The sequence below is a fragment of the Festucalex cinctus genome, chromosome 13 (genome assembly GCF_051991245.1).
Source record: "Festucalex cinctus isolate MCC-2025b chromosome 13, RoL_Fcin_1.0, whole genome shotgun sequence".
In the NCBI taxonomy this organism is placed as follows: Eukaryota; Metazoa; Chordata; class Actinopteri; order Syngnathiformes; family Syngnathidae; genus Festucalex; species Festucalex cinctus.
Genome location: NC_135423.1, coordinates 19,768,213 through 19,796,093, shown reverse-complemented (window position 1 = coordinate 19,796,093; position 27,881 = coordinate 19,768,213). Strand labels below are relative to the sequence as shown.

The window sequence follows — 27,881 nt, the reverse complement described above, 5'->3', positions numbered from 1 at the left end:
CTGACGAGCACCTTCAGATCTCACATGTGCTCTGCGTCTAATCTGGCATGCTGTTACTGTCATGTTCCTTTTCTTCCATCATTGTCCTTTTGTATTCCTACCCCAATCTCGCTAACATTTGGCAGCTGTCACTCTTCATTTAATTCAACTCCCACCTCACGCACAAACACACACGCGCACACACGCAAACCATCCTTTCTCTTTCTAGTTAGCATATGCTAAAAACAGAACCTGCCTTCCACTAGCTTTAAGTCATTATATTTTTTCTTATATGGTAAATAAAGTGTCACCAATGATTGAATTTTAAGAATTTAAAGATTTCTAAATATGTGTAGAGGTCATATTTTTACAGGAGCTAATCTAATGGCAGGTGTTTGTGCAGTCAACGTGATGTCTCTCTAAGTCCTGACAATGAGCCACAGTGTTTCAGTGCAGACTCATTCAGAGCTGTCTCATACATTACACAGGCAGAAAACAATTACCCTAAAAGGGCACAATTCTACAGTATGGTCTGCTTGAATCAACTCCTAAATAGAGGAAATTAACTTCCATAACAAATAACAAACAGCCTCAGTGCTCTGAGGGGGTTTTGTTGCTCTCGGTGTGCGAATGTTAACCTTCAACAATCATTAAACTAACATCCTTTGTGGGACCGTTCCTTGAATGCTCCGGTCCACATGTTGCCCTGTGGTTTGGAAAGTCTCTGCCGCTTTGGACATTATTGTATGTAACAAGTTCGGTAACAAAGTTAAAGTGGAATTGGTCTGATGGTGCAATCACCCTAGACAAAAAGCAAGCAGACCCCGGAACGGAAAAGCAACACTCAGACAAAGTTGATTCACATCCATAAATATTAAATCAAGGATGTCAGGTTGGTGCTAGGTGGTCAGATTGTCGCGTTAAAAATAGACCTCTTTTTTACCATACACAGATCCCAGTCTTGATTGAATTAATCTTTTTTTTTTTTTTTTTAAACAGAGCATTAGACTTGCAGTGTTGAATCTGTATCGTACTTTTCATTTTAGTCTGCATAAACTCAAGCTTCATGATACAAGTTGGAGGCTTGTGGTTACTGTGCATGTTAAACAATACTGCCATTGCTAACCGCTGACCTTCCATTGCACTGCAATGTCAGAAATAGGGACACAGGCATTTCTGTCCTTCAATGCAGAATCTACAATATGTCCCATTGGGTAGCCATTCATAACCAGAGGCGGGGTTCAAGATAACATTTGGTGTAACTAATCGTGCAGTTCTCATATCGATTCAATATGCAGCCGAATTGTTGTTTAGACATCAGTTTTTTTTAATGGAAATATTCCATAAAATGTCTTGCTTAAGATTAGGGTTCACAATTTAAGCATGTAATGGAAGATAGAGCCTTAATATTTTATTTCAATGCTGTTCAAACATGAAACAGATTGCAAGTGTTTGTTAAATACAGTGGCTCACAGTTATAAGACTGAAGTTTCAGATAAATAAATAATACATTTTCATACAAATCTTACAGTGCACATGTGCACATTAACTGACTACCATTTTGCCATACTGGGTAACACGGTAACAGAATGTGTATGGCTCTGTTGTTGTTGTTGTTGTTTTTTTTCTAGTCTTCATCTGTGCATGTGAGTGTGTGTCGAAGTGATGAGTCTTGAGTTTGTCAGATGCCTCAGTTTGGACTTTAAGGCCATTTGTCATTGGTGGGATTCATTACATGTGTCCTTAACCCCCCACAGCTGGGCAGTGTGATCAGCACTGACCTCCTGTGACAGCCACAGCACCTTCATTATGTCTCAGCAGCCACCCTGTCACTACACAGACTCTCTAACTGTCTGGGTGACACCCTCGGGTGGGACTCCAATCTCTCATCTGGAAGCCTGCCTGTCTCCAGGCTCGTCACTGTATATGTTTGTGTGGGCGTTTTAGCTTTGTGTGTAGGTATTTTTATTTTTTTTTGCAATCATTTCCGCTGAACACAATATGCTACACATACTTTTTTATTTATTTTTTTTATTTTTTATTTTTTTAGTGGCACCATTCAGTGATTGTCCATTAATAATAATTCCAGGAAAATAATTTCACTTTGAGTTGATGGAATTATTTCTTAGTCGGGAAATATTTTAGTATTCATTCATATTCTTTATAATTACATTTGCTTTCCCAATGGTATCATTTGAGATAAACAGTTATTTTATTACTACCCCTCCCCTTATTTTATAATCAGCAATTATTCAATTATGTCCCATTAGTTTGTGGGGGTGTTGCCAGTATTGCCGCCCTGGGCATTTAGCCCCTACTCTCTGTCAGGGGTGGACCCCGAGGGCCCTGTGCAACGCCTGTGATTAGTGTTGCTTCTGCAGAGAGGTGACAGAACCCCTCTTCAAATATTTTGTCTTCATTTTACAGCTTTGAGATGCAATTATGGAGCAGCAGTTCATTACGGCAGCACGCAGCGCTTCATGTTTTATGCATGCTGCCTCATTTAGGCCTTTATTAACGAGCACGCTCTGACCAGGCTGCCTGCAACGGCACCGCGGGCTGCAGCACGGCCGCGGCTGCTCGTGTGTTTGGAGGTGCGGGGTGGAAAATAGAGAAATGAGGTGGAGGTTAAATGGAAAATAAAACCTAAACAAAAGACGGGATTTCAAGAGTGAGGTAGGGCGTGGGTGGTCAGTGAAGTGGTCACTTCACCCACTCTGCCCTCTTCATCCAAGCAGCCAGCCCATAACGTGGCTCTACAGCGGAGCAGTCTGGCTGGTTGTTAAGGAGTAGATTGTAGCGGTTGGGCCAGGCGGGGTGACTAACTGCACCTCCCTGAGCAGAAGAAACTCCATCTGCATCTAACATTGAGACAGATGAGGCCAATTTGGCTCCTTAAATTTCTGGGTTGTGATGGATGTGGAGTGGCTGCACACAGAAAAAGGTTTGTGGAAGGGTGCGTGGGGAGCGAAGGAGAGGGCGGAGACAGGTGAGAAAGATGCGGGCATTCTGATCGAATGAGAAGAATAAGGGAAGAAAAAAAGGTGAATGTTTAGAATCACTTCCATTTTTTTCTCTTCATATTAAAATTCTGTAGTGAAAGCTTAAAGGCATGATTGAACATTTCTGATGGTGGTAGAAATTAAGCTATATGCAGCATGTTGTTTTGTTTGCCCTTGCAGATTTCAACTGAGTCAAATCCAAATCTAATGTGCCATACAGCCAGAAATTTTCGCTGCCAACAATTGTCATGGATGGAAAAGTTATGGAGGGCGCACTGCCAAGGTCATAATTTACTTTGTTGAATGCTTACTCTCGTGTCCAATGTGGGCACAAGACTTGTTGTTCACTTATAGTACATGAAGTGTATTTGAAGAATATAAAGTATGGTTGATCTGCTTCAGTTGTCCATGCATGCCACAGACCCAAATATACACAGCTTCGTTCACAATACCCCCTGGCAAACCCACGAGACTCAAGTTTTATTTGACTCATGCTGTGGTTGTAACAGAAGTTGATCTAAACATGAAGAACTCCATCAGGAGTTCGGATTCAATGTAATTCAAATGGAAGTTAAATGTTCATTTGTGTCATGACTGGGTCATGCAAGGGTTATGTTTGGGTCATGCAAGGGTTATGTTTGGGTCATGCAAGGTTTATGTTTGGGTCATGACTGTGATTTGTTTGTGGTCTGATGCAGTCAGCATGTAACAGCAACTAGTTTCAACTGGTAATACGCTACGTGATGTCAGAAGCTATGTGATGTCAGGAATCTTTAGTCTCTTTATCTAGTCAACAGCCAATCAGATAATTCCATGTCAGTCCTGTTACCCACATTACTAGCCACAACCAATCAGATCAATTCACTGTCTATATAAGCTGTCTGAGAAGTGTGTGTTTTTGTCGGATTATTACCTCTGATCCTCTGTGCACCTCCACAGCCCAAGTTAGCTTAGTGTCTCGTGATTCTCGATACATTCTTGTTGCTTTTCGTCTAGTCGTGTTTGTTCTATGCCTCTTGATGTTATGCGAATAAAGTGTTAAACTCTTATTTGTGTCTGCGCTTTTGGGATCCAACCTCAGAACCTAACAATTTGCATTGGCCCTAATATTGGACCATGTTTGCTTTATTGAATAGACACATAAAAGGAGTTCGGAAAACATACATACAACTGCATGTGCTTCATTTTGCATTTGTTCATCAAGCAAACAAATCAACATTTTATTAGATTGTTTTGTGGTTAAAAAAAGGGGTTCAGTAGCACACTGTAGAAAGCTTTAAAGTGGAAGTCACCCTTAAACATTTCTAGAAAATAATGTTTTATGTGACGTCACTAGTCTAAACCTGACATTCTGATTAATATTACATTTGTGGAATGTGAGTTATAAATCGAAATTCAGCCATTTTTGTCCATGTGGGGGTGGTCATTTTCTGTCGACTGATGAGGACATCAATGTTGCTCAGGGCTCAGGCAATGACCAATCACTGCTCACCTGTTTTCTGAAACTGAGAAAGAAAAGCAAGCAAATTCAAAGGCGTATGTATCATCCCAAGACATTCACAGCCACACATATTGTTTATGACAGATTATTTCTCTTGGGTTTGTGCCAACAAAACCTAAATGGGAGTTAAAGCCTACAGCAAAAGCAACGGTAAAGTTAAGTCAAGTTACTTTATTTGCATAGCCCTCACAAAAGAGTCTTAAGTGCCACAGTTAACAATAATTAGCGATATCCCATGATTGAAAACCCCACCTGGGCAAGGAACTCAAACTCAAAATCCCGTTTTGGGGAAAAATAAGAATGTTCATCAGACATTTTTACAAGCTAGAGCAGACCTGCAGAACAGACTTCCCATCTGTACCACAGAGTAGCCCCCTCCCATTTGATAAGATCTCCCATCCTGAGGCCTACATAAATATTTTATCAAGTATAATGGAAATTGTCAAATCAGTCTAATTGTGTAATGTATTATGAAGGCATCAAAGGTAAACAAAGCACATATGCTATCATTTCTTTTAACGACTGGGCCCCGGCTGAGGCTGCTGGTTTGGTACCCAGGGGGGCCTTCGGAGGGGCTGTCAGTAACCACTCTGAATATATGTCCCTTTCTGCTCTGCCTGGACCTGCCTCGCTCACATTTCATCGAAGGAATCAATTTCTCAAATGTGCACAACTGTGAGCCATAATTATATTAGGACTTCATGGCACCCAGCCATGGCATGGAAGTGATAGAGAGTGGGAGTGAAGAAAAGGAGGGAGGGAAAATCGATGTTGTTTTGTATTGTAACACAATATTATGATGGGCACAAAGGTTTGAACAAAGTTACAAACTCCTTTTTTTTTTTTTTTTTATTTGTGATGATCCTTTTTATGAATAAAGCTTTACTTCTGGTGTCCTTTGTTATATAGATGGAGAATTGTGATAAATGACACCAATCATAAGTGAACATTAGAATCTAAAACAAATAAAAAATAAATTAAATGTGTTTATTGAAGCAATGACACTTTCATTCATAAGACTACATATGAAATTAGATGCAGCAACATGTGATTATGATGAAATATGGTAGCTACTGTATATCCTGAAATACCCTCTCCAGATGTCTCCCTCAAATAAGCAACATGTGAGGAAATAGTCCTATTACTCTACAAATGTGTTTGAGAACAATTGTGTCTGCTTGCTTCCATTATGGTCTGTTTTCAGCTCTTTCATTCTGTCATCATCTGTATCCTGGTGCCCAGTGTCTGATTCGAAAAGTCTTTCCTCTATGCACCAGTTAGTGAATGTCATTCATTCAGCAAATGAAACATAGTTAGCGTGTTATTTTTCTGCTAGTTTCTAATGGACAGACTTGAGTTGGTGTTCAACTGGGATTTCATCTCATTAAAACAACCATAGAGATCATTTGGCTCAATGCCTCACTTTGGAGCCTTATATACTTGCAAGAAGTAAATGATGAACTCAGGGAGAGAGACAGAGATGAAGATGCTATCCGTGCTTCTTGTCTTTACATTGTGGCTATTGATTGCGGCTCAAGGCTGGAATCTGTTGTATTTCCATTTGTGTGTATATCAAGATCCTATTTGTTTGCATTTCATTAAAAATAAATGCACTTTGTTAGTCTTTCACATTGATTATCTCAGTGGCTTAGTCACTCTGTTGTGCTGAAATTAAATTTACATAATTCCTTTTAACTCTCTCTCTCTCTCTCTCTCTCTCTCTCTCTCTCTCTCTCTCTCTCTCTCTCTCTCTCTCTCTCTCTCTCTCTCTCTCTCTCTCTCTCTCTCCCTCCCCTCCGATGCATCTTCCATCCACTGCTTGTCCAAACATACGTCTTTATCAAGTGACTGTTGTCAGACATTAGATAATTAATAGGCCATTTGTCAGGACTGTGAGAAACATGTTAAAATCCCCCGAACAGCTCCCCAGATAAATCCCGCCGTGGACACAGGCGTCTTTGTTGTGTCAGCTTGCCATCCGAGCTGCAGATTTACTATTAAAGGACCCTCATTATTAATCACAACTAATGCTAATTAATTAGGTGTCAATGTGTGCACAGAGGGACCCGCTCTGAGTTTCGGTTTGTTGTGAGTCGTTAATTGGCTACTGGGCCCTTAATGAAGTGTTTTCCATTTGGAGTAGTAGTTGACTCATTCCGAGCTGAAAAAACAAACACACAATGCTCATCAATTAAAGATGGACTTGTTACTCGAGTGCGTGCATGTATGTGTGTTTCACAAACCAAAATTATTTCAAAGTATCTGAATTGTTTCACGAAATATGATGAGGAATAACATTTTATAATTTACGATAATTTAATAAAATACCGAAGCATGGAGCTGCCAATGGAGTATGTAAATATGTTCGAACGCACTCGCAAATACGTTCAAACATACTCACAAATACGTTTGAGCATATTTGCGAGTATATTTAGGCTAAATGCTACAAACATGGCATATTTTCCTATAATGCCACGGGGTATTTATTACATGTGCATGCACGAGTAAAAAAATGCATTTTTTTTTTTTAGCATTTGGCCAACATAATAATCACATATTCAAAAACTAAATAAATAACATTTTTTATTCATAACTTTTAAGATTTATGATTATGTCTTCAGTGCATGATTATGTTTGGTATTTTTCATGTTTGAAAATATGCTATCTTTGTGTCATGTTTTGGTTTGGTGGGGGTGGGTTTTTGTTGTCTTTTGGTCGTTTGTCATGTGTTCCTTGTTTCTTCCCTTGTCCCGTTATGTCAAACCACGTCCACCTGAGTGTTTCTTCCCTTCCCAGTGTATCCACCAATCAGCTTCCCCTGCCACTTGTGTCTTGCCCAGCTGTGTCTAGTCATTGTCATTAGCCTGTGTGTATTTAGTCCCCTGTTTTCCGTTCGGTTCTTGTGGAGTCATAGTATCTGTTGTGCCTGTTGTTGTCCCTGTGTTCCATGCCATGCCATGCCTTGTGTTTGTTTTTTGATCTTGTTAATTTTTTCATAGTACCTTGTTTATAGTTTTTGTTAATTAAATCCCCTTTTTTACCTGCATCCCTGCCTTGCCCTGCTTTTTTGTTGCCCCCTGCATTTGGGTCCTGCCTCCAACACCCCCACATCGTGACAGAATGACTCCACCAGAACTGGACCCAGCGGGGGCAATGGCGGAATGGGAGCCCTGGGCGAAGAAGGGGCTTGAGGCCTGCGACCGAGCCATTGCCGGGCAGAAGGAGGGGCTTGAAGCCTGCGACCGAGCCATTGCCGGGCTAAAGGAGGTACTGGCTTTGCTCCGTGGCGTCGGGAGTGACGGGTCAGACAGGCCTCAAGTCCCTGAACCTCGTCTGCTGGAGCCTCTCGCTCCTGAACCTCGTCTGCTGCAGCCTCTCGCTCCTGAACCTCGTCTGCTGGAGCCTCTCGCTCCTGAACCTCGTCTGCTGGAGCCTCTCGCTCCTGAACCTCGTCTGCTGGAGCCTCTCGCTCCTGAACCTTGTCTGCTGGAGCCTCTCGCTCCTGAACCTTGTCTGCTGGAGCCTCTCGCTCCTGAACCTCGTCTGCTGCAGCCTCTCGCTCCTGAACCTCGTCTGCTGGAGCCTCTCGCTCCTGAACCTTGTCTGCTGCAACCTCTCGCTCCGGAACCTTGTCTGCTGCCGCCGCGTCGCCTGGGCCGCTGCCGCCGCAGCCCCTGGCCGCGTCGCCTGGGCCGCTGCCGCCGCAGCCCCTGGCCGCTTCGCCTGGGCCGCTGCCGCCGCAGCCCCTGGCCGCTTCGCCTGGGCCGCTGCCGCCGCAGCCCCTGGCCGCTTCGCCTGGGCCGCTGCCGCCGCAGCCCCTGGCCGCTTCGCCTGGGCCGCTGCCGCCGCAGCCCCTGGCCGCTTCGCCTGGGCCGCTGCCGCCGCAGTCCCTGGCCGCTTCGCCTGGGCCGCTGCCGCCGCAGCCCCTGGCCGCTTCGCCTGGGCCGCTGCCGCCGCAGCCCCTGGCCGCTTCGCCTGGGCCGCTGCCGCCGCAGCCCCTGGCCGCTTCGCCTGGGCCGCCGCCGCCGCAGCCCCTGGCCGCTTCGCCTGGGCTGCCACCTCCTGTTCCTCGTCTGGCGGCGCATGGAATGCGGCCGCCACCTCCTGTTCCTCGTCCGGCGGCGCATGGATTGCGGCCGCCACCGCCTGCACCAGTTCCGGCGGCGCCCGGCCAGCGGCCGCCATCGCCTGCACCTGTTCCGGCGGCGCTCGGCCAGCGGCCGCCATCGCCTGCACCAGTTCCGGCGGCGCCCGGCCAGCGGCCGTCTCCTGCTCCTCATCTGGCGGCGAACACCCCGCCGCCACCTCTGCTCCTTGTCGGGCGTCGAGGACGCCCTCCTGACTGGCCCCGCTGGGACTCTCTTGTCGGGCGTCGAGGACGCCCTCCTGAACTGCTTTTTGTCTGGGACGGATGGGTGGGCCGTGTGCCCCCTTCCGCCCGCCCTTGTTTTTGGACTTTTTATGTTGGACGTCTGGGAGCCGTCCCTTGAGGGGGGGGTTATGTCATGTTTTGGTTTGGTGGGGGTGGGTTTTTGTTGTCTTTTGGTCGTTTGTCATGTGTTCCTTGTTTCTTCCCTTGTCCCGTTATGTCAAACCACGTCCACCTGAGTGTTTCTTCCCTTCCCAGTGTATCCACCAATCAGCTTCCCCTGCCACTTGTGTCTTGCCCAGCTGTGTCTAGTCATTGTCATTAGCCTGTGTGTATTTAGTCCCCTGTTTTCCGTTCGGTTCTTGTGGAGTCATAGTATCTGTTGTGCCTGTTGTTGTCCCTGTGTTCCATGCCATGCCATGCCTTGTGTTTGTTTTTTGATCTTGTTAATTTTTTCATAGTACCTTGTTTATAGTTTTTGTTAATTAAATCCCCTTTTTTACCTGCATCCCTGCCTTGCCCTGCTTTTTTGTTGCCCCCTGCATTTGGGTCCTGCCTCCAACACCCCCACATCGTGACAGAATGACTCCACCAGAACTGGACCCAGCGGGGGCAATGGCGGAATGGGAGCCCTGGGCGAAGAAGGGGCTTGAGGCCTGCGACCGAGCCATTGCCGGGCAGAAGGAGGGGCTTGAAGCCTGCGACCGAGCCATTGCCGGGCTAAAGGAGGTACTGGCTTTGCTCCGTGGCGTCGGGAGTGACGGGTCAGACAGGCCTCAAGTCCCTGAACCTCGTCTGCTGGAGCCTCTCGCTCCTGAACCTCGTCTGCTGCAGCCTCTCGCTCCTGAACCTCGTCTGCTGGAGCCTCTCGCTCCTGAACCTCGTCTGCTGGAGCCTCTCGCTCCTGAACCTCGTCTGCTGGAGCCTCTCGCTCCTGAACCTTGTCTGCTGGAGCCTCTCGCTCCTGAACCTTGTCTGCTGGAGCCTCTCGCTCCTGAACCTCGTCTGCTGCAGCCTCTCGCTCCTGAACCTCGTCTGCTGGAGCCTCTCGCTCCTGAACCTTGTCTGCTGCAACCTCTCGCTCCGGAACCTTGTCTGCTGCCGCCGCGTCGCCTGGGCCGCTGCCGCCGCAGCCCCTGGCCGCGTCGCCTGGGCCGCTGCCGCCGCAGCCCCTGGCCGCTTCGCCTGGGCCGCTGCCGCCGCAGCCCCTGGCCGCTTCGCCTGGGCCGCTGCCGCCGCAGCCCCTGGCCGCTTCGCCTGGGCCGCTGCCGCCGCAGCCCCTGGCCGCTTCGCCTGGGCCGCTGCCGCCGCAGCCCCTGGCCGCTTCGCCTGGGCCGCTGCCGCCGCAGTCCCTGGCCGCTTCGCCTGGGCCGCTGCCGCCGCAGCCCCTGGCCGCTTCGCCTGGGCCGCTGCCGCCGCAGCCCCTGGCCGCTTCGCCTGGGCCGCTGCCGCCGCAGCCCCTGGCCGCTTCGCCTGGGCCGCCGCCGCCGCAGCCCCTGGCCGCTTCGCCTGGGCTGCCACCTCCTGTTCCTCGTCTGGCGGCGCATGGAATGCGGCCGCCACCTCCTGTTCCTCGTCCGGCGGCGCATGGATTGCGGCCGCCACCGCCTGCACCAGTTCCGGCGGCGCCCGGCCAGCGGCCGCCATCGCCTGCACCTGTTCCGGCGGCGCTCGGCCAGCGGCCGCCATCGCCTGCACCAGTTCCGGCGGCGCCCGGCCAGCGGCCGTCTCCTGCTCCTCATCTGGCGGCGAACACCCCGCCGCCACCTCTGCTCCTTGTCGGGCGTCGAGGACGCCCTCCTGACTGGCCCCGCTGGGACTCTCTTGTCGGGCGTCGAGGACGCCCTCCTGAACTGCTTTTTGTCTGGGACGGATGGGTGGGCCGTGTGCCCCCTTCCGCCCGCCCTTGTTTTTGGACTTTTTATGTTGGACGTCTGGGAGCCGTCCCTTGAGGGGGGGGTTATGTCATGTTTTGGTTTGGTGGGGGTGGGTTTTTGTTGTCTTTTGGTCGTTTGTCATGTGTTCCTTGTTTCTTCCCTTGTCCCGTTATGTCAAACCACGTCCACCTGAGTGTTTCTTCCCTTCCCAGTGTATCCACCAATCAGCTTCCCCTGCCACTTGTGTCTTGCCCAGCTGTGTCTAGTCATTGTCATTAGCCTGTGTGTATTTAGTCCCCTGTTTTCCGTTCGGTTCTTGTGGAGTCATAGTATCTGTTGTGCCTGTTGTTGTCCCTGTGTTCCATGCCATGCCATGCCTTGTGTTTGTTTTTTGATCTTGTTAATTTTTTCATAGTACCTTGTTTATAGTTTTTGTTAATTAAATCCCCTTTTTTACCTGCATCCCTGCCTTGCCCTGCTTTTTTGTTGCCCCCTGCATTTGGGTCCTGCCTCCAACACCCCCACATCGTGACACTTTGTAACCTTTAGCCTATAAGTACGTTTGAGCATACTTGCAAATATTTTCCAAATTTGCAAGTATGTTCGAACATATTTACATATGTATCCAATTTCTTAAAACAATTCAGAATAACTAAAATAACATTTTTTGGAAAATCAGATTTCTTGAATATGTTTCTTGAGTATATTTGAATGTATTTGCGAGTACTTTTAACATTTTTTAAATATGTTCGCATGTACTTGAAAACATGTTTGAACGTATTTGCCAGTCAAAAATGTTTACTGAAAATTGTCAGTTCCACGCTTCCGTCGAACAGTAAGTGGAAGTAATGACTGCTGAATAAAGCTGTTCCCTTCAACCTGTACATGTGGTTTCCTCCTAGTCACCCCAATGGACCTGCAAACCTAAAGACTGTCCAACAAGGCCCCCATTAAGCACAAAGAGAGTGTTAATTAGGAAGCTTATTGCCTCTCCTGAGGGCAAGCAGGCTGAAAACATTCTCCCCTCCACCCTGCTGCGGGAATGGAGGCACAAAGTGATCCACTGTAATTAACAGTGCTTCGTAAATGAACAGCCGCCTCTTTCTGATAGGACCTCGCTGGAATTGTTTTAGTTGTTTTGGATTTGGCCACTATGAGTTTTTACTCGGTTTTTACACCGCCATGGTAGCACCCGGGGAGGGAGGTTCCGTTTCCGGCTTGAGTCGATTTCCAGGAATTCGACACATCCAGGGTCGATTTCCAGGATTTCGACCGATGGGCTAAACCTGGCCCGCGAAGCGGGCCCCAAGCGCACCGAGGCCCCGCGAAGCGGGGCCGAGAACACCGCCATGGTAGCACCCGGGGAGGGAGGCTCCGTTCCCGGCTTGAGTCGATTTCCAGGAATTCGACACATCCAGGGTCGATTTCCAGGATTTCGACCGATGGGCTAAACCCGGCCCGCGAAGCGGGCCCCAAGCGCACCGAGGCCCCGCGAAGCGGGGCCGAGAACACCGCCATGGTAGCACCCGGGGAGGGAGGCTCCGTTCCCGGCTTGAGTCGATTTCCAGGAATTCGACACATCCAGGGTCGATTTCCAGGATTTCGACCGGTGTACCCTTTCAGCCACATTTTTCTTTAGCCCATTTAAATGATAATATTTTGAATTTGCCACTTAACTTTTTATTTATAGTTGAACTCGGTCCTGTTTCTTAATAATGTTTTCTTCAAAATAAACCAAGGATGATTTTTATTTTTTTAACACCCGCGTTCCTTTCTTTCCTATATTAAGCCATCCTTCTCATGCAAGAGTTCCAGCTCGGCTCACGTAGCAGTCAGCAGTCTTTCGTTAGACCGACAATCAGTGGGCTGCATCTCATCGGCACGTTCCAGCCAGTGTTTAGCCGTCTCCTCTTCTGCCTCGCTTTAGCTTCCAGACGCAAAGCCCAGAGTGTGGAAAACAAGCTTGCAGCCAAGACAGTGATCACATTTTTGAGGCTCTGCCTACCTTTTGGCTTTGACATGGTGGTTCAGCTGCCGCTTCAAAGTAATTCTTACACTCTGGAACTGTCCAGCCTGGCTGACAAGCCATTGGCTGAGAAAGTCTCTGCAAAGTGGTTATTATATTAATTAGCTCGACTGCAGACAACAGAATGTCTCTCTCACACACACAATTTCAGTTACTTCTCAGTTTTTATGAGATGAATGTCGGGCCTCAGGTAATTCCTTATGTTAAAGTTTGAGACGTACGTTTTTCCAGGCACATATAAATAAACAGTTAAAAAATGACGCATGCAGGTTTAGATTCTGACTGATGGAGGGGATGATGCGTGATTATGTTTGATCGCCTCCCCTCTTTTTGTTATCTGTAGTCACAGGTAACAAATGATAACTACAAATGAACATGAAGGACCATCCTCATAGGTCAAGGAGTTCATGTCTACAGTACATTTTATGATCTTAGACCTCATCAGTCAATGGCTTTCTCAATGTCAGATGGGATATGTGAATTAAGTGAACTCCTCTTATATCTCCTTTGTCAAATTATCCATTTCCAATAATGGGCTAAAAAAAAAAAAAAAAAACCAGACAAAAAAACAAAAAAACAATTATGCTCTAATTAAAAAAAAAAAAAAAAGTGCATATAGGCGTACTGTGAAGCAACTCAACTCTTCCAATTTATTACTTAACAAAAAGATAAATACATACAATATTAAAACAGGTAATGACAACATAAGCATCTATGTATAAGAGAAAAAGAAAATGCAATGAAGACAGCAAAAGGGACAATGCTGAAGACGGTGGGGGTGGCCCATGTCCACAGGTAGGTTATTTCGCTCTGTAAACATATGTATCCATTTGTCCCGTGGGTGCGTACCGGCGGCAGTGGCTGGGTCACACCTCCATTAGGGGCTTTGTCACAGTGATGAATAGCTCTTTCTATCATCTTTAATTCACTCCCTGATGATGGCGGCCCTGCTCGCGGCTCGGGCTAATCGTGTGATCTATGAGTGCGCCCAACACCTTGTGGCAGAGGTGAAAATAATTCCAACCATGCAGATAGCTGGGATGGGAATAACCGTTTTCGTACTTAATAAAAATGAATGAATTTGTCATCAAATGCAAATATATAACTATTAGATATAACGTGAAATTAATGCAGCTATTTCTTTTTTTTTCCTTTATAGGGAATAGATTGACATACTGGGACTCTGATAATCTTAACTCTAATGCTGTAAATCAGTTTCTTGCTGTACTTAATTATACACTGAACAGAAATGGAAACACATTTGTATTTTTACCATAAGACGTCTCCAAGGTGTTTAACGCTATAAAGCCTGAACCATAATTTATATGAGAGAAAACCCACATTCTTTATAAATAGAGTATTTATCGGTGCTTTTAAACAAACTTTAAAAAACAAAATAAAATCAACTCCCACTTATGACATTTGATTTGTGTCATATTTGATACATCCAGTCACAATGCTTTAAATTCATATATGTATAACTGTAAGTATAATGATGAAAGATAAACATATGAGTATTTCCAAAAATCAGAAAGACGGAAGAGGCGGGACGTAATTTTGCACATCAGTTTGTTTCCGGTCCGGGTTGCGAACGCGTAACCGAGGGGCACAAAGTCGGAAGCACAAGTATTTTTGACGCAGCTCACACGTCGCAAACCGAACTGGAAACAAACTGATGTGCAAAAATGGTCCTGCCTCTTCCGTGACATATACCCCATTGGGGTGATCTTGCAAGGTCGCAGGAAAAGCCATCAACTGGGTGATACTGCCCTCTAATGGATTATCCATTATTATTGGATTATTGGATTATCCACCAGCATGTGTCAGATCATATGCGTCAGGGTTTTAATGGAAAAAAAATACTATACTCATGAAATAGAGGCCTCAAAATGTCTTGTATTTAATATGGTGGTCACATCAGATACTGACTGGTTTTCTAAGTGACCCCTCAGACCACCACAATAAAACAAAACTACACATTTCACAGTGGCCTTTTATTGTGCTCAGCCTAAAGCACGCCAATGCCATATTCATTCACGGTACTTCGAGCTGATTGGACGATGCGGCATCTTCGCACATTTGTTTTGACCAATCAAGGTAACGGTTGAAAATGTCGCCTTCCGTCTCATCTTTGAGCACAGATATGTTTACCAGAAAAAAATGCACCTCTCGCTGTTCAAATTCAACAAGAGATTGGTGAGTAATTCTGCGAGAACAGAATTGCAGCGTCCATTTGTCTGTAAGGTTTGTTTGTTTCCCCCTTGTCATCGGCGCTTATTGGTTTCGTCCCGCCCTAAGCATCACCTGATTGGGCCGATATTCTTCGGCGTGAACTTGCAAATACTGCGAGAATTCATCTTGCTGACAAGGTTAAAGCAGAACTACTCACTAATAGATTTAGAATAAAAACTGTACTTGATGGAAATTTCTTTTTGTGTTTGTAGGAAATAGTTTTAGGTCTTTGAGCATAGCTCACGAAATTGATATGTTTGCTCATTGTAGAATCCCTTTTTAATGAATAGTGTCGCACACGCACACACACACACTCATAGGCCTACTTATGTGATCACCTGTGGGAGAATTTACCACCTTATGTGTGTGAGCTATTTGCCTCATCAATCATCTGCACATGGTGGAACCCCAACTTTTAAAACCATGTTTCGAAAGTTTTTGCTTCCAGCTAATGTTTACCTTACATATAAACACAAAGATGTTTATGAGTCAAAATGCTCTTGTTGAGTCCAGTGGACCAAGGAAATTTCTGGTCTAAATCAAATCTAAACTTTGTGACCAGGGTTGGAGGAGATATGTCATGGGAGGAACAGCAATGGGGGGGATACAGTTACCTATAAAAGCTGTTGTCCCTCTACCATATGGTAAGCTTCACATCCAGGACTATAACCTTGTTACACACAATGTGTTGAAAATCATTAGGCTGACTTCTTGAGGCCCGTAGGGTTTCATGCTGGACCGCAATCTTTAACGGGCTTTCTTTTTCAAACAAGCTTGGCCCACATTAAATGTGTTGAACACAATCGTTTCACAGATATTTTGGTTTAGTCTTGCGTCGTTTAACCGTTTCCTAAACATGCTGCACACAAGTTCACAAGCGTAGATATATCTGCATGTCATAGCTTGATTTATTAAAAGTGAGAGATTTTGTTCAGGTATCCATTTGAGGTCAAGACCACTTGTGGCAGATCACAGTGATCTTTCCAGTTATTTAGAAGAACAGTTGCTTCATGGTCGGTGAACAAGTAATGCATTTGTATCTGAGTGCGGATGGATTAAAGCTTCCATGGCTTACCACACAGTGAGCCAGTGTCACATCAGCAGTCATTCTGGAATGTTCCTGAGCTCAGAGATGGGTTGCTGAGCCTCATTAGCAGAGCCCCTTCACTCTGCAGCCTGTCAGCCCGCGTTAGCCACAGCTCACCACAGATGCACGCCAGGGAGTGACAGCTTCCTGTGGATCATTTCCGGGTTTGAGTGTCTCCTTCTTCGACTATGGGACACCTTGTTCTTCAGAAATAATCAACATCTGTCCATAAATCTTTTTCCTTTCTTCATTAAAATTTCAAATTATCAGTCCATCCCCATATTTGCAATCGAAAAAACCTTGCCGTGACCACGTATCTGTTCATTATTCTGATTCAGCCCTGAACTCTGCCTGGCAACAAGTTACCAACAGAGGTGGGAGAGAAGCTAAAACCTTTGCTTAAGTACGACTACTGTTACCTTAGATCAGGGGTGGCAAAGTGCGATCCTCGAGGGCCGGAGTCCTGCAGGTTTTATAGATTTCCCTACTTTAATTGCAGCTGATTCCAATTAACAAGCTCGTTATCAGGCTTCTGCAGAGCTTGCTGATGAGCTGATCATGAATCAGCTCACAGCTAAATAACCAAAACTTGCAGGACCGGATCTCGCCACCCCTGCTTTAGATCATAGGTTCATGTAGGTTAAAAGTCATCCTCCAAATAATTACTTGAGTAATTTAATGCTCAGTGTAATGTCATATAAAACTATTCTGGCAAGTACAATATTTCCTAAAGGTTACTTGAGTAAATGTAACATATTAAATGTAGCACCTTACTGTCACCTCTGGTTTCCAGACAATATATGATGATGTGATTATGGAAAATTATCCAAACAATTCTGTTGATTTGCTGTTGCTGTGCTTGTCACGTATCAGTTTATTTCTCCTCCTTGAGTCTTTTGTGAAATATTCAAAAGACTCAGAATTCTTTCAGTTACACTATTTATTGGACAAAAAAAAACTATCTGCAAAAAAATAAAAAAATTAAAAAAAGGTGTTCGAGAGCAATATATATATATATATATATATATATATATTTGCATGTTCTCCCCGTGCCTGCGTGGGTCTTCTCCGGGTACTCCGGTCTCCTCCCACATTCCAAAGACGTGCATGGCAGGTTAATTGGGCGCTCCGAATTGTCCCTAGGTGTGCTTGTGCGTATGGATGGTTGTTCGTCTCTGTGTGCCCTGCGATTGGCTGGCAACCAGTCCAGGGTGTCCCCTGCCTACTGCCCAGAGCCAGCTGAGATAGGCTCCAGCACCCCCCGCGACCCTTGTGAGGAATAAGCGGTCAAGAAAATGGATGGATGGATGTGTATATATATATATGTATATATATATATATATATATATATATATATATATATATATATATATATATATACACATCCATCCATCCATTTTCTTATATATATATATATATATATATATATATATATATATATATATATATATATATATATATATATATATATATATATATATATATATATATATATATATTTATTTATTTATTTATATATATTGCTCTTGAACACCTTAAAACGAAAGGAACACAAGCACAATAAGAAAGTAATGCAGACAAACGCCGTGCTGAAGAAGCCCAGTGTGAGTTCAGAGGTTATTTTCATGTCCTGTTTCACGATATTCACAATTAACCCCTGCAGGCTTCCTTCTGTTTTCACTGTATGAGAAAGATCAAGTTCAGGAAAAGGAAATATAAAACAGTCAGAGCAGTACAATGCCGAGTTACTTCTGCTCGCCCTGGCATCACCCCCCATCTCATCGCTATAAACACTTGATCCTGTTTTCTTGCATTCCAAGTGCACTATTTGTTTTTTAATTAAAAAATTAAGCTATTTCAAATCTCAGTATACATTTTAAATCTTGTTTTTTTCCCTTTGGAACATATAAACACAGTAGTGCAGTCAAGGTGAATTAAAAAAAGAAAAGAAAAGAATAGCAAGACATTGGTGCTCCCTTCATCCTTCAGTTCATCAGTAATAAACCCTCTTTATACACAATCATAGCATTATAAGACAACTTTGTTACATTCCTGCTGCAGTGGAACTTTGTTGTATTGCATAAATGACTTTAAAGCTACATTGCAATCTAATACAACACACTTTGATCTTTTCCGCGCACTGCCCTCACAGCTATTATTTTTTGTGTTTTACTTGTGCAGATGATGGAGAAGACAAGTATGCTTGTCAAGCTTCTGACATCTTAGATGACGCTTGTGGCTCGGATGGTGATCTTGCACGGTCCTCAGGCCCAGCAGAGGACCCGGCGTCCCCGTCGCTGTCTGAAGATGAAGTGTCACCTCATAGACCTGCGTCCCTTCAACAACAACAACAACAACAACAAACAGATGTATTTTTAACGCAAGAAAACTTGCCCATTCCCTTGGACTTTGAATTGCAACAGTCGGCTGTTCTAAATGGTGCTCTGGGCATTTGGAGTCGCAGGAGCATTTACATCGGTGAACGCTTTGGACCGTACCTTGGCGAGCGAACGCCTTCTCTCAGAGACCCCACTCACGGCTGGCAGGTAAGAAATGAAGTCAGTCTATATGTATAAATGTGTTGGCTGAAAGCTTGCAACTTTTCTTGGTGTAATGTTTCTTTTATGTGGTGATGTTCAAATGAAACCGATACCTCAGAGCTTGGTTTGGACTTCCTGAATCACGCGGCTTCAAAAAGGTGCTTCGGAGCTTGTATTATTCTACAAGTGTCACGTGACCGATGACGTTCAAGTTTCATCCGTCAAAGTGCGTGTTGACGCTCAAAACGCATTGTGGATGGTAGCCCGCGAAATCACAAACTGGAATTTGTGCGGTCCTTTGACAACGAAAACCTCCCATTAAGTTCAAATTCAGTGTTGGTCGTCATCTGGGTGGTAAAGTGGTAGCCTACCGTCACTTTCCTTGGGAACAGATGGCCTGCGTTCGATTCCTCCGCCCCCGGGAGACCTTGTTTGTGTGAGTGAGTGGATTACAAACCTTTTGGGTTCTCTATTCAAAGCTATGTTTTTGTTTTTTTTTATTCTAGTGAATGACGCATATCTTCAAAGTTGCAAAATTAGTGAAGAATAAAACATTCGATTGTGGAAGTGTTTTTATTTTATTTTATTTTTTTAATACAAACTTGTAAATTAATACATCCATGACCTGTGTCCTTTTGGAACTGTTCACAAGTACTCCTGTTTATACTAAACATCAACAGCACAGACTGCTGTGAACAATACATGCTCTGTACCTGATTTATTTGGACTTTTATTGCTGAAAAAGATAAGTGTGAGTGATTGTTTCAGACGTCAATGACTTGAGTTGCTTTTACTTCTTTCGTCCCATATGTTGCTTTCACTGAAGCACCAAAGCTCCGAATCTTTTTCGGCACAATTTGAAAGAATGCCTCAAAGGTTCACAAAGCTTCACCCGCAGATCTCTATTTTTATGGTTCACAGAATGTGTGAATTCCTTACCAAACACTTTGATGGCTGTGATTACGTCATCTTTGTTATATCATTTCGACAAGTAGGATCGATCCTTGGCGAGTGCACTGATCTTCTTATTTGTTCCCATTTCAACATGTTCATATGTAGCCCCATGCACCAGAAGGTGGTTATTTTTCTTTTACACTCAGTGATGTGGTGTTTAATTGGAACCATTGAAAGTCTAGGAACTGAGGTTGTGCTCTTAACTCAATTAAAATGAAACCCCATAAATCCTTGTTAGGGAGTCATTGTAGCCATTGGCAAATCACATATTGGTCAGACGACAGAGGAAATCGAAGATCAGGTCGCAGGACAATGTCAAAGGTTAGATGTGGTGATCAGTGTTTGGTTTGGTTTTATGGTGGTGGAGGAAGGGTCTCTGCAAGTTTTCCGGAATTTATCCTCTCCCATTTTAAAATGAGCCGCCCCGATTGGTGCAATCTCTTACCGCTCCCCAACACACACATTTCAACACTCTTCACATAAAGTCGGCGCGATGCATGGATTACCAGTAGCCACAGCAACCATTATTGGGCCGGGGTCTTCCGTGCCCTTTCATCGTCAGTGGAATCAGGCGGCTGAAGCGCAATGACTTCAGTTCTCTTATTTTAACAAACATCTATGACTTTTTTGTTTTTGTTTTTTTTTTTTAGTTCACTGGCATTGCATCATAAACCATTAGTCTTGACTTTGTGGTTTAAGATTAGCCCCAACAAAAATATCTTCTTCTTTTCACTACAGATAACTGCTCTACCAGGAACTTCTAGTTTTTGCTCTGCCAATTCCGAGCATGAATATAACAATGACAAAAAACAACAAGTCTCTCTCTCTCTGCCAAGATATCTACTACCATTTGAACAATGCTGTCTCAATTTTTCTTTTTCCCAGGGAAAGAAAAAAAAATCATGAATTCTAATCCAGTAGTAATTTATGAGGTACTTCAATAACAATAAGAATTTAAAAAAAAAAAAAGCAGAGAAGCTGGGCCCATATGTGTGTATCTGAATGCGGGAGATATGGTTGGGGGTGTTGGAGGGGAAGATAGGATCTTGGTGAGGCAGCACTGTATCACAATGTTTAATTACCGTCTTGACAGCAAGCCATAAGTCTTTCCATTAAGTAAATAAGTTGTAAAGAATTTATGATGAAATGCACATTATTCAGAATGGATATCCAGTGATGACATCCCCACATTAAAAATGGTAAATGCTATTAAGCCCTCCTGAACCTCCACCCTCCCTCCGCATGCCCATCCCTTGCCCACTGCCAGCATCCCTCCCGCCTGCAGACCGTCAATATGCCAATAACCCCTTTGGAAGGTCCGTGAAAACAAAATTGATTTGGCAAATGTGAGTTAAGACAGAGATGTTTGCTTTCATCATCAAATCTAGCATGGTGAGGTGATGTCACCGACCGGGGAACGATAAAGTGGTGCTCCCATCTGGAGCGCTTGATGAAGAGCCCCGAGCGGCTGTAGCTGGTCTTGACAGATCGAGGGAAGTTTGTCACCTGAGAGGCCACAGCTCCTCAGCGCCATCACCATAAATTTATGGGATTTATTCATAAAGGGGAAGTGTGAGTTATGGGGTCCATGATGCTTTATGAATACAGGAATAGTGACTTATGGGAAAGATAGCCTCAGTAAATAAAATGCATAGAGGCAGCACTGAGGGGTCCATTGGCTGAGGTGTTCACCTCCACTGTGGGCGACAGGACTGGACGGCAGATAGAGGACATACTCAAACAGGAGCAAAATCACAATTATTATAACTATTAGTATGAAGAACATTTTCTGGCCACGAAAAACACAAGCTCAAACTTTTTCACACCCAAGTCAAAATTTCAGCTAGCATTCAAGTTATATTTGTTGAATTAGTGTCTTGTGACTTAAATTATCTTAAGGCAATTACAGAAGACTTTGTGTTAGAGATATTAAATAAAACGTTCACCATTTTTGCTCACTCATATGTCATGTTTTGGTTCGGTGGGGTTGAGTTTTTGTTTGTATTTTGGGTGTTCATGTTGTATTTTGTCTGGTTAGTGTTAGTCTCGTCATGCCTAACCATGTCCACCTGTGTGTGTCTTCCCTGCCCCTGTTGTGTTGACCAATCAGTGCCCTCAACCACTCAATCACCCAGGTGTGTCTTGTTGCGTCAATCAGTGTGAGTGTATAAAGTCTGCTGTTTTTGTTGTTGTTGTTTTTTTCTTTTCAGTCTGCTTGGCTTCATTGTTGATGTTATGTTGCTGTTATGGTTCCTTTGCGCCTGGGCTTCCGTTGAGTTATTTCTTTGTAGTTGTTTACTCTTGTTTTGGATTTTGTTTATCTAGTTCCTGGATTATCTTTTTGTTTTTGTCTTATTAAACAACCACTTTTTGAGCTTATCTGCCTCCTTGCACTTGGGTCCTCAACCTCGCCTAAAACCGAGACATCATGTAATTCATTCTTTCTTTTACAATATTGAAAATTATTCAAAGGGATCGGCGAGTACCGATACCAGGTATCGATATTGGGCTGATACCAAGCCTTATTTCAAAGTATTGAAAGCGGTGGAGCGGCCGTTTTAAAATCAGGAACATAAGGCACACATGACTGATAGATGCCCATTAAGAATTTTTTTAAATTCATTTTTTAATTAAACTTGTGTCCTATAGATAATATATTTTTTGAACAAATGTGGGGGGTTAAATAATGTTGCCATTAATTTCCTGCAATTTTAAGAAAAATTATATCATGGAATATATAAGTTTCTCATTAAGGTGATCTGTTATTGGTTTTGGGAACATTTTATGTATAAAAAATAACCCTACGAGTGGTATTGGTACTTAGTATGGATGACAACTTGAGTTGAGTACTTATACTGGTGTTGGTCTGAAAAAAAAAGGGGGGGGCTATTGAACATCCCTAATTATTCACGTTTTGAAAACAGGAAGATCCAAATAAACTAAACTATACCAGCACACATTAGCTACTGTATGCCTGTATGGAGTCAGTATCACTTTTATATATATATATATATATATATATATGCATTTCATCGCGAATGTGAAATCTCTATTAGACTTTTTCTCGTTCCCATGCAATTTGCAGATAAAAGATACTCATTCACCAAATTTACTAACTTTAAATTTTTCCTGGCAATGATTAATTTTAGGTTTGACTTTAAAGACAGTGTATATATTAGGGGTGTTAAAAAAAAACGATTCGGCAATATATCGCGATACTACAGCACACAATTCTCGAATCGATTCAATAGGCAGCCGAATCGATTTTTTAACATCCATTTTTGATGAAAAAATATTCAACAAAACATCTAACTTTCACACCTTAAGCATGGAAGAATGTTATATTAATGGAACATTAATCCTTAATATTTTATTTCAATGCTGTTCTAACATGAAAAAGGTTACAACCTGTTTGTTAAAAACAGTGGCTCACAGTTATAAGACTGAAGTTTGAGATCAATAAATAATAAATTTTCATACAAATCTTACAGTGTACATGTACAAGTTTACTGAATGGTATTTTCTAAATTGAGTGAAAAAAATCGTAACAATCGACTTGTAAATTCATATTGGGATTTATCGGTATCGAATCGTGACCTATGAATCGTGATACGGATCGAATCGTCTAACTTGGCAATTCACACCCCTAGTATATGTATATTTTTTCCCCATCTAGTGGCTGACAATAGAAGTTCAAAGCCTGTGTATTTTGAAGCATGGACACCACGGTGCCTCAGAGAGACTACATTTTGCAAGTTTACCACCAATTACTACAGTCGCAAAGTTTTTCTCTTTCGGATAGCCACAGCAGAAAGATGGTTGGCGATATATGTCAGATTCAAATAAATTATACATACAGGCATACATTAGATATGTCTGTATGGAGGCAGTATCTCCTTTTTATATGCAATTTATTATAAAATGTAAATTAATATCTCTTATGACAATGTATTCTTTGTATATTTCCAATGCAAATTCCAACTAAAAGATACTCACTCATTCAGGAAATTGACTTCAACTCAATTTTTTTCCTGGGTATGAAGAAGTTTAGGCTTGACTTTAAGTCAGTGGCAAACCTATTATAATATTCACCTTTTTTTTTCTTTTTTCTTTTTTTTTAAGAGATCTGTTTGTGCACAATGCCAGCGCCTGGATGCCCATGAGTCCATATTGTGCTGTCTCTCTGTCATCTGGCACATTCAAATTCAAACATACTTTATGTCAGTTAGCACCAACAATAAGAATGGGAGCTGGAGTCTGAGAGGGAAACTTATCCAACACTCAATGAGTCTTTGGCGTCACCCGAAAACCTGTTGCCCCATGGGATTTCTAGGTCCTGGGCTTAAAAAGATGGGTGCCTCCTGCAGTTGGAGGGATGGGCGGAGCACGTTAGGGGTGCGGGAAGGAATGGGAAGGTAGGCATGGGCGGGACAGGGCTTCTTAAGGCTTTTGTGCTTCTCTAGAGTGAGAGGCGGAGGCGATAGTTTTGGTGGTGAGGAGGTGGTGAAGGAGATTAGCAGTGATAGTGAATGGGAATAGAGGATTAGGTGGCTGGCCTGGCTGGTCTCCTGAATCTCCTGGTCCTGAGAGGATGGAGGGACGAGAGGCAGATGCCTGGTCACACATCCTTCAAACTGCTGTCAACTCAAGTACTTTACAGTTTTTAGAATGTGGGAGATGGATCCTTCCTGTGCTTTGTTTCACTTCGTCTCTTTCTCACACACAGAAAGTTAGTGGCTGGTCAATGATGTACATGTAGCCTGAGTCGCAAACTTTAGATGAAGATGTAATCACTTTTATGGTATTGTTTTGTAGATGCTATATTCTTTTGCAACATGAACATACAGTATTTACCAAACCTCATCTGTCAAGTCACAAGGGTTCCTCACAGGATCATCATATGTGTCTTAGACAGAGTGTGGGAGTTTGGACTTGAGGGTGTTTCAAGAGGGCATTTTTTTGTGCATGGATAAGCCGCTGTCCTGAATGAATGCAGATGTATCTGGCCGTCTGTATGTCTGTCCCCCGAGCACTGACGGCCTGTCACCTCTCTCTGTCACAAGGAGAAAGAGCCACTCTCATGCCTTGCTAAAAGCCCCTTAATCCCCGAGGCCCTGGCCACATCCCATCCACTGTCAGAGAAGAAGGTCCTACCCACAGCAGCGCCGAGAAGGGGAAGGCGCTATAGGGATGAACCTCTCTGTCATTCATGCACCTCTCCTTATAACCACATCTTCACGTTTTCTCATAAAATGAACACACCATTTTATTTTATTTTTTTACCTGAAAGTTGAAAAATGTTTGTAAAGCAATGGGTATGACCGTTGTTTGTGCATTGTGTCGCAGGAATGGCTTCATTACTCAAATCACTGTGGCATCTGTTTACTCTCATGGATTAATATATATTAACTCATTCACTCCCAGGACATTTTCGCTATTTTACTGGATTTTGACTGATTTTGCAAGGCCCATATAATATTGTGTCCTATTGATATAAAAACATGGAATCTACCAAAAGAAAGATTAGAGCCTCTTCTTTCATCAGAAAAAAAGTATATTTCTATCTTTTTCCATTTTGCATCAGTTAGCATTAGAGTATGGTTAAGTTTCATCATTATTACAAATCTGTTTAAAACTGTGGGGAAAATAGCTTTTTGATCTCTTATACTCTGCTGCCATCTGCTGGCCGTTTTTGTAATAACTACCATTGGTTCAAGCATTCTCTTCAGTTCAGAGGCTGCATCTAACCCAAAATGCATAAATACATCTTTGGGAGCATGGCAATATTTAAAATAGAACGCATTTATACGTTTTTTGGGAGTGAATGAGTTAATAATTATATACATTCAAACCTCGGTTTTCGAACGCTTCTGTTCTCAACCAAATCGGTTTTCAACCAGAAAATTTGAGAATTTTATGTCTCAGAACACATCCACAAATTCAGCTCTCGACCAAACTGAAAAAAGCCGAGCGTACCTGAATGCAACTCACTCGGGAGCTGAGCTAACTTGAATGCTTCCTCCGTAGCACATTTGTGTTCATAGTTCATTTGGAGCAGACCTGTTCATTGTTATTTACGCACATCTTTTTTTTAGTTTTGCATCGTGTATTAGCCCCTAATCATGGGTCCAAAGAAAACAAGTGGCAAGTGGTAAAGCTGGAGAAGAATTAGAGGAAAGTAGTGCGCAGAACTATTGAATTTAAAAAAGAAATGTTTGTATTTTTTTTTTTTCATCATTTTAGATAGGATGTCTAAATAAAACGAAAAGATGTCTATTTCTACCCTTTTCTATTTATGGTAAACAGTATACAGTGCAGTTTATGGTGTAAAATTAATTCTAATGGGAAAAATTGTTTCGGATTTCGAACAAATTGCTTTTAGAACAGCCTTCTGGAACAGATTATGTTTGAAAATGTGTTATTATGTTCGAGGTTTGACTGTATATTAATGCAAATGTGCATGTATATATTAGTGATGTCAAAAGCGTCAACTAATTAATTACACATAATTATCGACTTAATCATGTATTAACAGATTAATCATAATAATAATAAACTTAACTGCAGATGATCATTCAGCTGACAGCGGATGGTTACGTTAAAGGTAGCACAGGTTGTATTTGAGCAATACACATTACTACATGCATTAAAATAAAGCATTTAATAAATGTTTATGTAGGCTATTGTCATGACAGTGTTTTGTCTGTGTTTTGTTTGGGGACAGCAACTAGTTTCAACTGGTCAGAAGCTATGTGAAGTCATAAGCTATGTGATGTCAGAACTCTTTCATCTCTTTATTTGGTCAACAGCCAATAAGATCCATTCGCTTACTATATAAGTCTGACAGAGAAGTGTGTTGGTGCCGAATTACTAATCCGTTCCTCGGTCCATGTGGCCACCTGCTCTTCTGTTCCTCTAGGCACCTCCACAGCCCAAGTTAGCTACGCGTCTCTTGATTCTTAATACATTCTCGTTGTTTCTGGTATAGTCAACTTAGTTCCACACCTTGATGTTCTGCGAATAAAGTGTTAAAACTCTTATTTGTGTCTGCGTTTTGGGATCCAATCCCAGAACATAACAGCTATGACATTCAGAATATTTGTTCATGTCAAAATATTCGAGTCATTTTAAATTATGCAAATAATTAACTGATTAGAAAAAGAGGAGGATGAGAGCGTGCATTGGATAAAAAAAATGTTCGGACGCCCTCATAACATCAAATGTCAAAAGAATTGACACATAACAGGTGCTTGTCAAATTTGGTGGGAAAAAATATGTTGATAAAAAATCCTTTGTATTATATTATATTATAATTAATTGTTATTAATAAAAAAAATCATAAAATGTGATTAATTAGAAAATGTAATCTTTTGACAGCTCTATTAGTGCTGTAAAAGTTAAAGCATTAACTCATTGATTATTCACAAAAAATATTGCATTAAGCATGCATTGACACAGATTAGCGGCAGAGATGGGACTGTACTTGAGTAGTTTTCTTAGTTTTCTGTACTTTCCTGAGGATTTATTTTTTTAGACTACTTTTTCTTCTATCCGTTACATTTTAACATGAGTATCTGTACTTTTTACTCAATACATTTTCAAAACAAGGTCGTTAATTTTGTTTTTAAATACATGAAAACGATTAAAATACTTGACCTGGAAGAAAGAAGTGCCGTTGATGTCTCCTGGCGCCACCAATCATATGAAGCGTCGCACACGGTTCCCTACATTCCACCTTGTGAATAAATATAGATATATATAGATATAAATTAGGACAAGCCATAATCCTGTTTGAGTTGAGCTATCTTGGTCTCTAACATGTTGATGCTGAGCATTCAAGCTCTCTTCAACCATGTGGGTCTTCTTTTGTCTCTCTGTGGGGCATCTGTGAGAGATGAGCTGCCTGGTCAGTGCCGCCAAAGCTTGATTGTCTTGGAGTGATGTCCATTGAAAACCCCAAAGACAAAACAAGTTGGGGGTTCATCGTTCGGCCTCTCAGTTAATTTGGTAATCCCTTTCTTTGGGTTAATCTGTTGTTTGTTGGTGGTGGTGCAGGCCAGTGTGTGTCTAGCAGTGGGGGTTAGTGACGTTCTAATCTCATGTGAAAAGAGCGACGACATGTTCTCAAAGAGAAAGCAGAGGGTTAAGTGCAAGTGTGGGTGACTTTGACTGCATGTCTCACATCTTTTCCAAAATTGTCCTTTTTACCGTTGTAAAGGCAAATAACACTGTGATCATTTTTTTTTTTTTGATTTCCTGATTTCCCCCATGTCCTAAATGGACTACCCGAGTCCTTCATCATTTCCCCCCTCGT

At 43.0% G+C, this 27,881-nt stretch overlaps 1 protein-coding gene across 7 annotated transcripts in view; it reads left to right on the top strand.

The window, feature by feature from the left end:
- Positions 1 to 27,881, top strand: part of mecom (MDS1 and EVI1 complex locus) — a 219,551-nt gene that overhangs the window by 46,351 nt on the left and 145,319 nt on the right. For all 7 annotated transcript variants that reach the window (XM_077541328.1, XM_077541327.1, XM_077541324.1 and 4 more), the window contains exon 2: positions 18,255 to 18,619. In XM_077541328.1, coding sequence (XP_077397454.1) covers positions 18,255 to 18,619 — 365 coding nt within the window. The remainder of the gene's footprint in view (positions 1 to 18,254; positions 18,620 to 27,881) is intronic.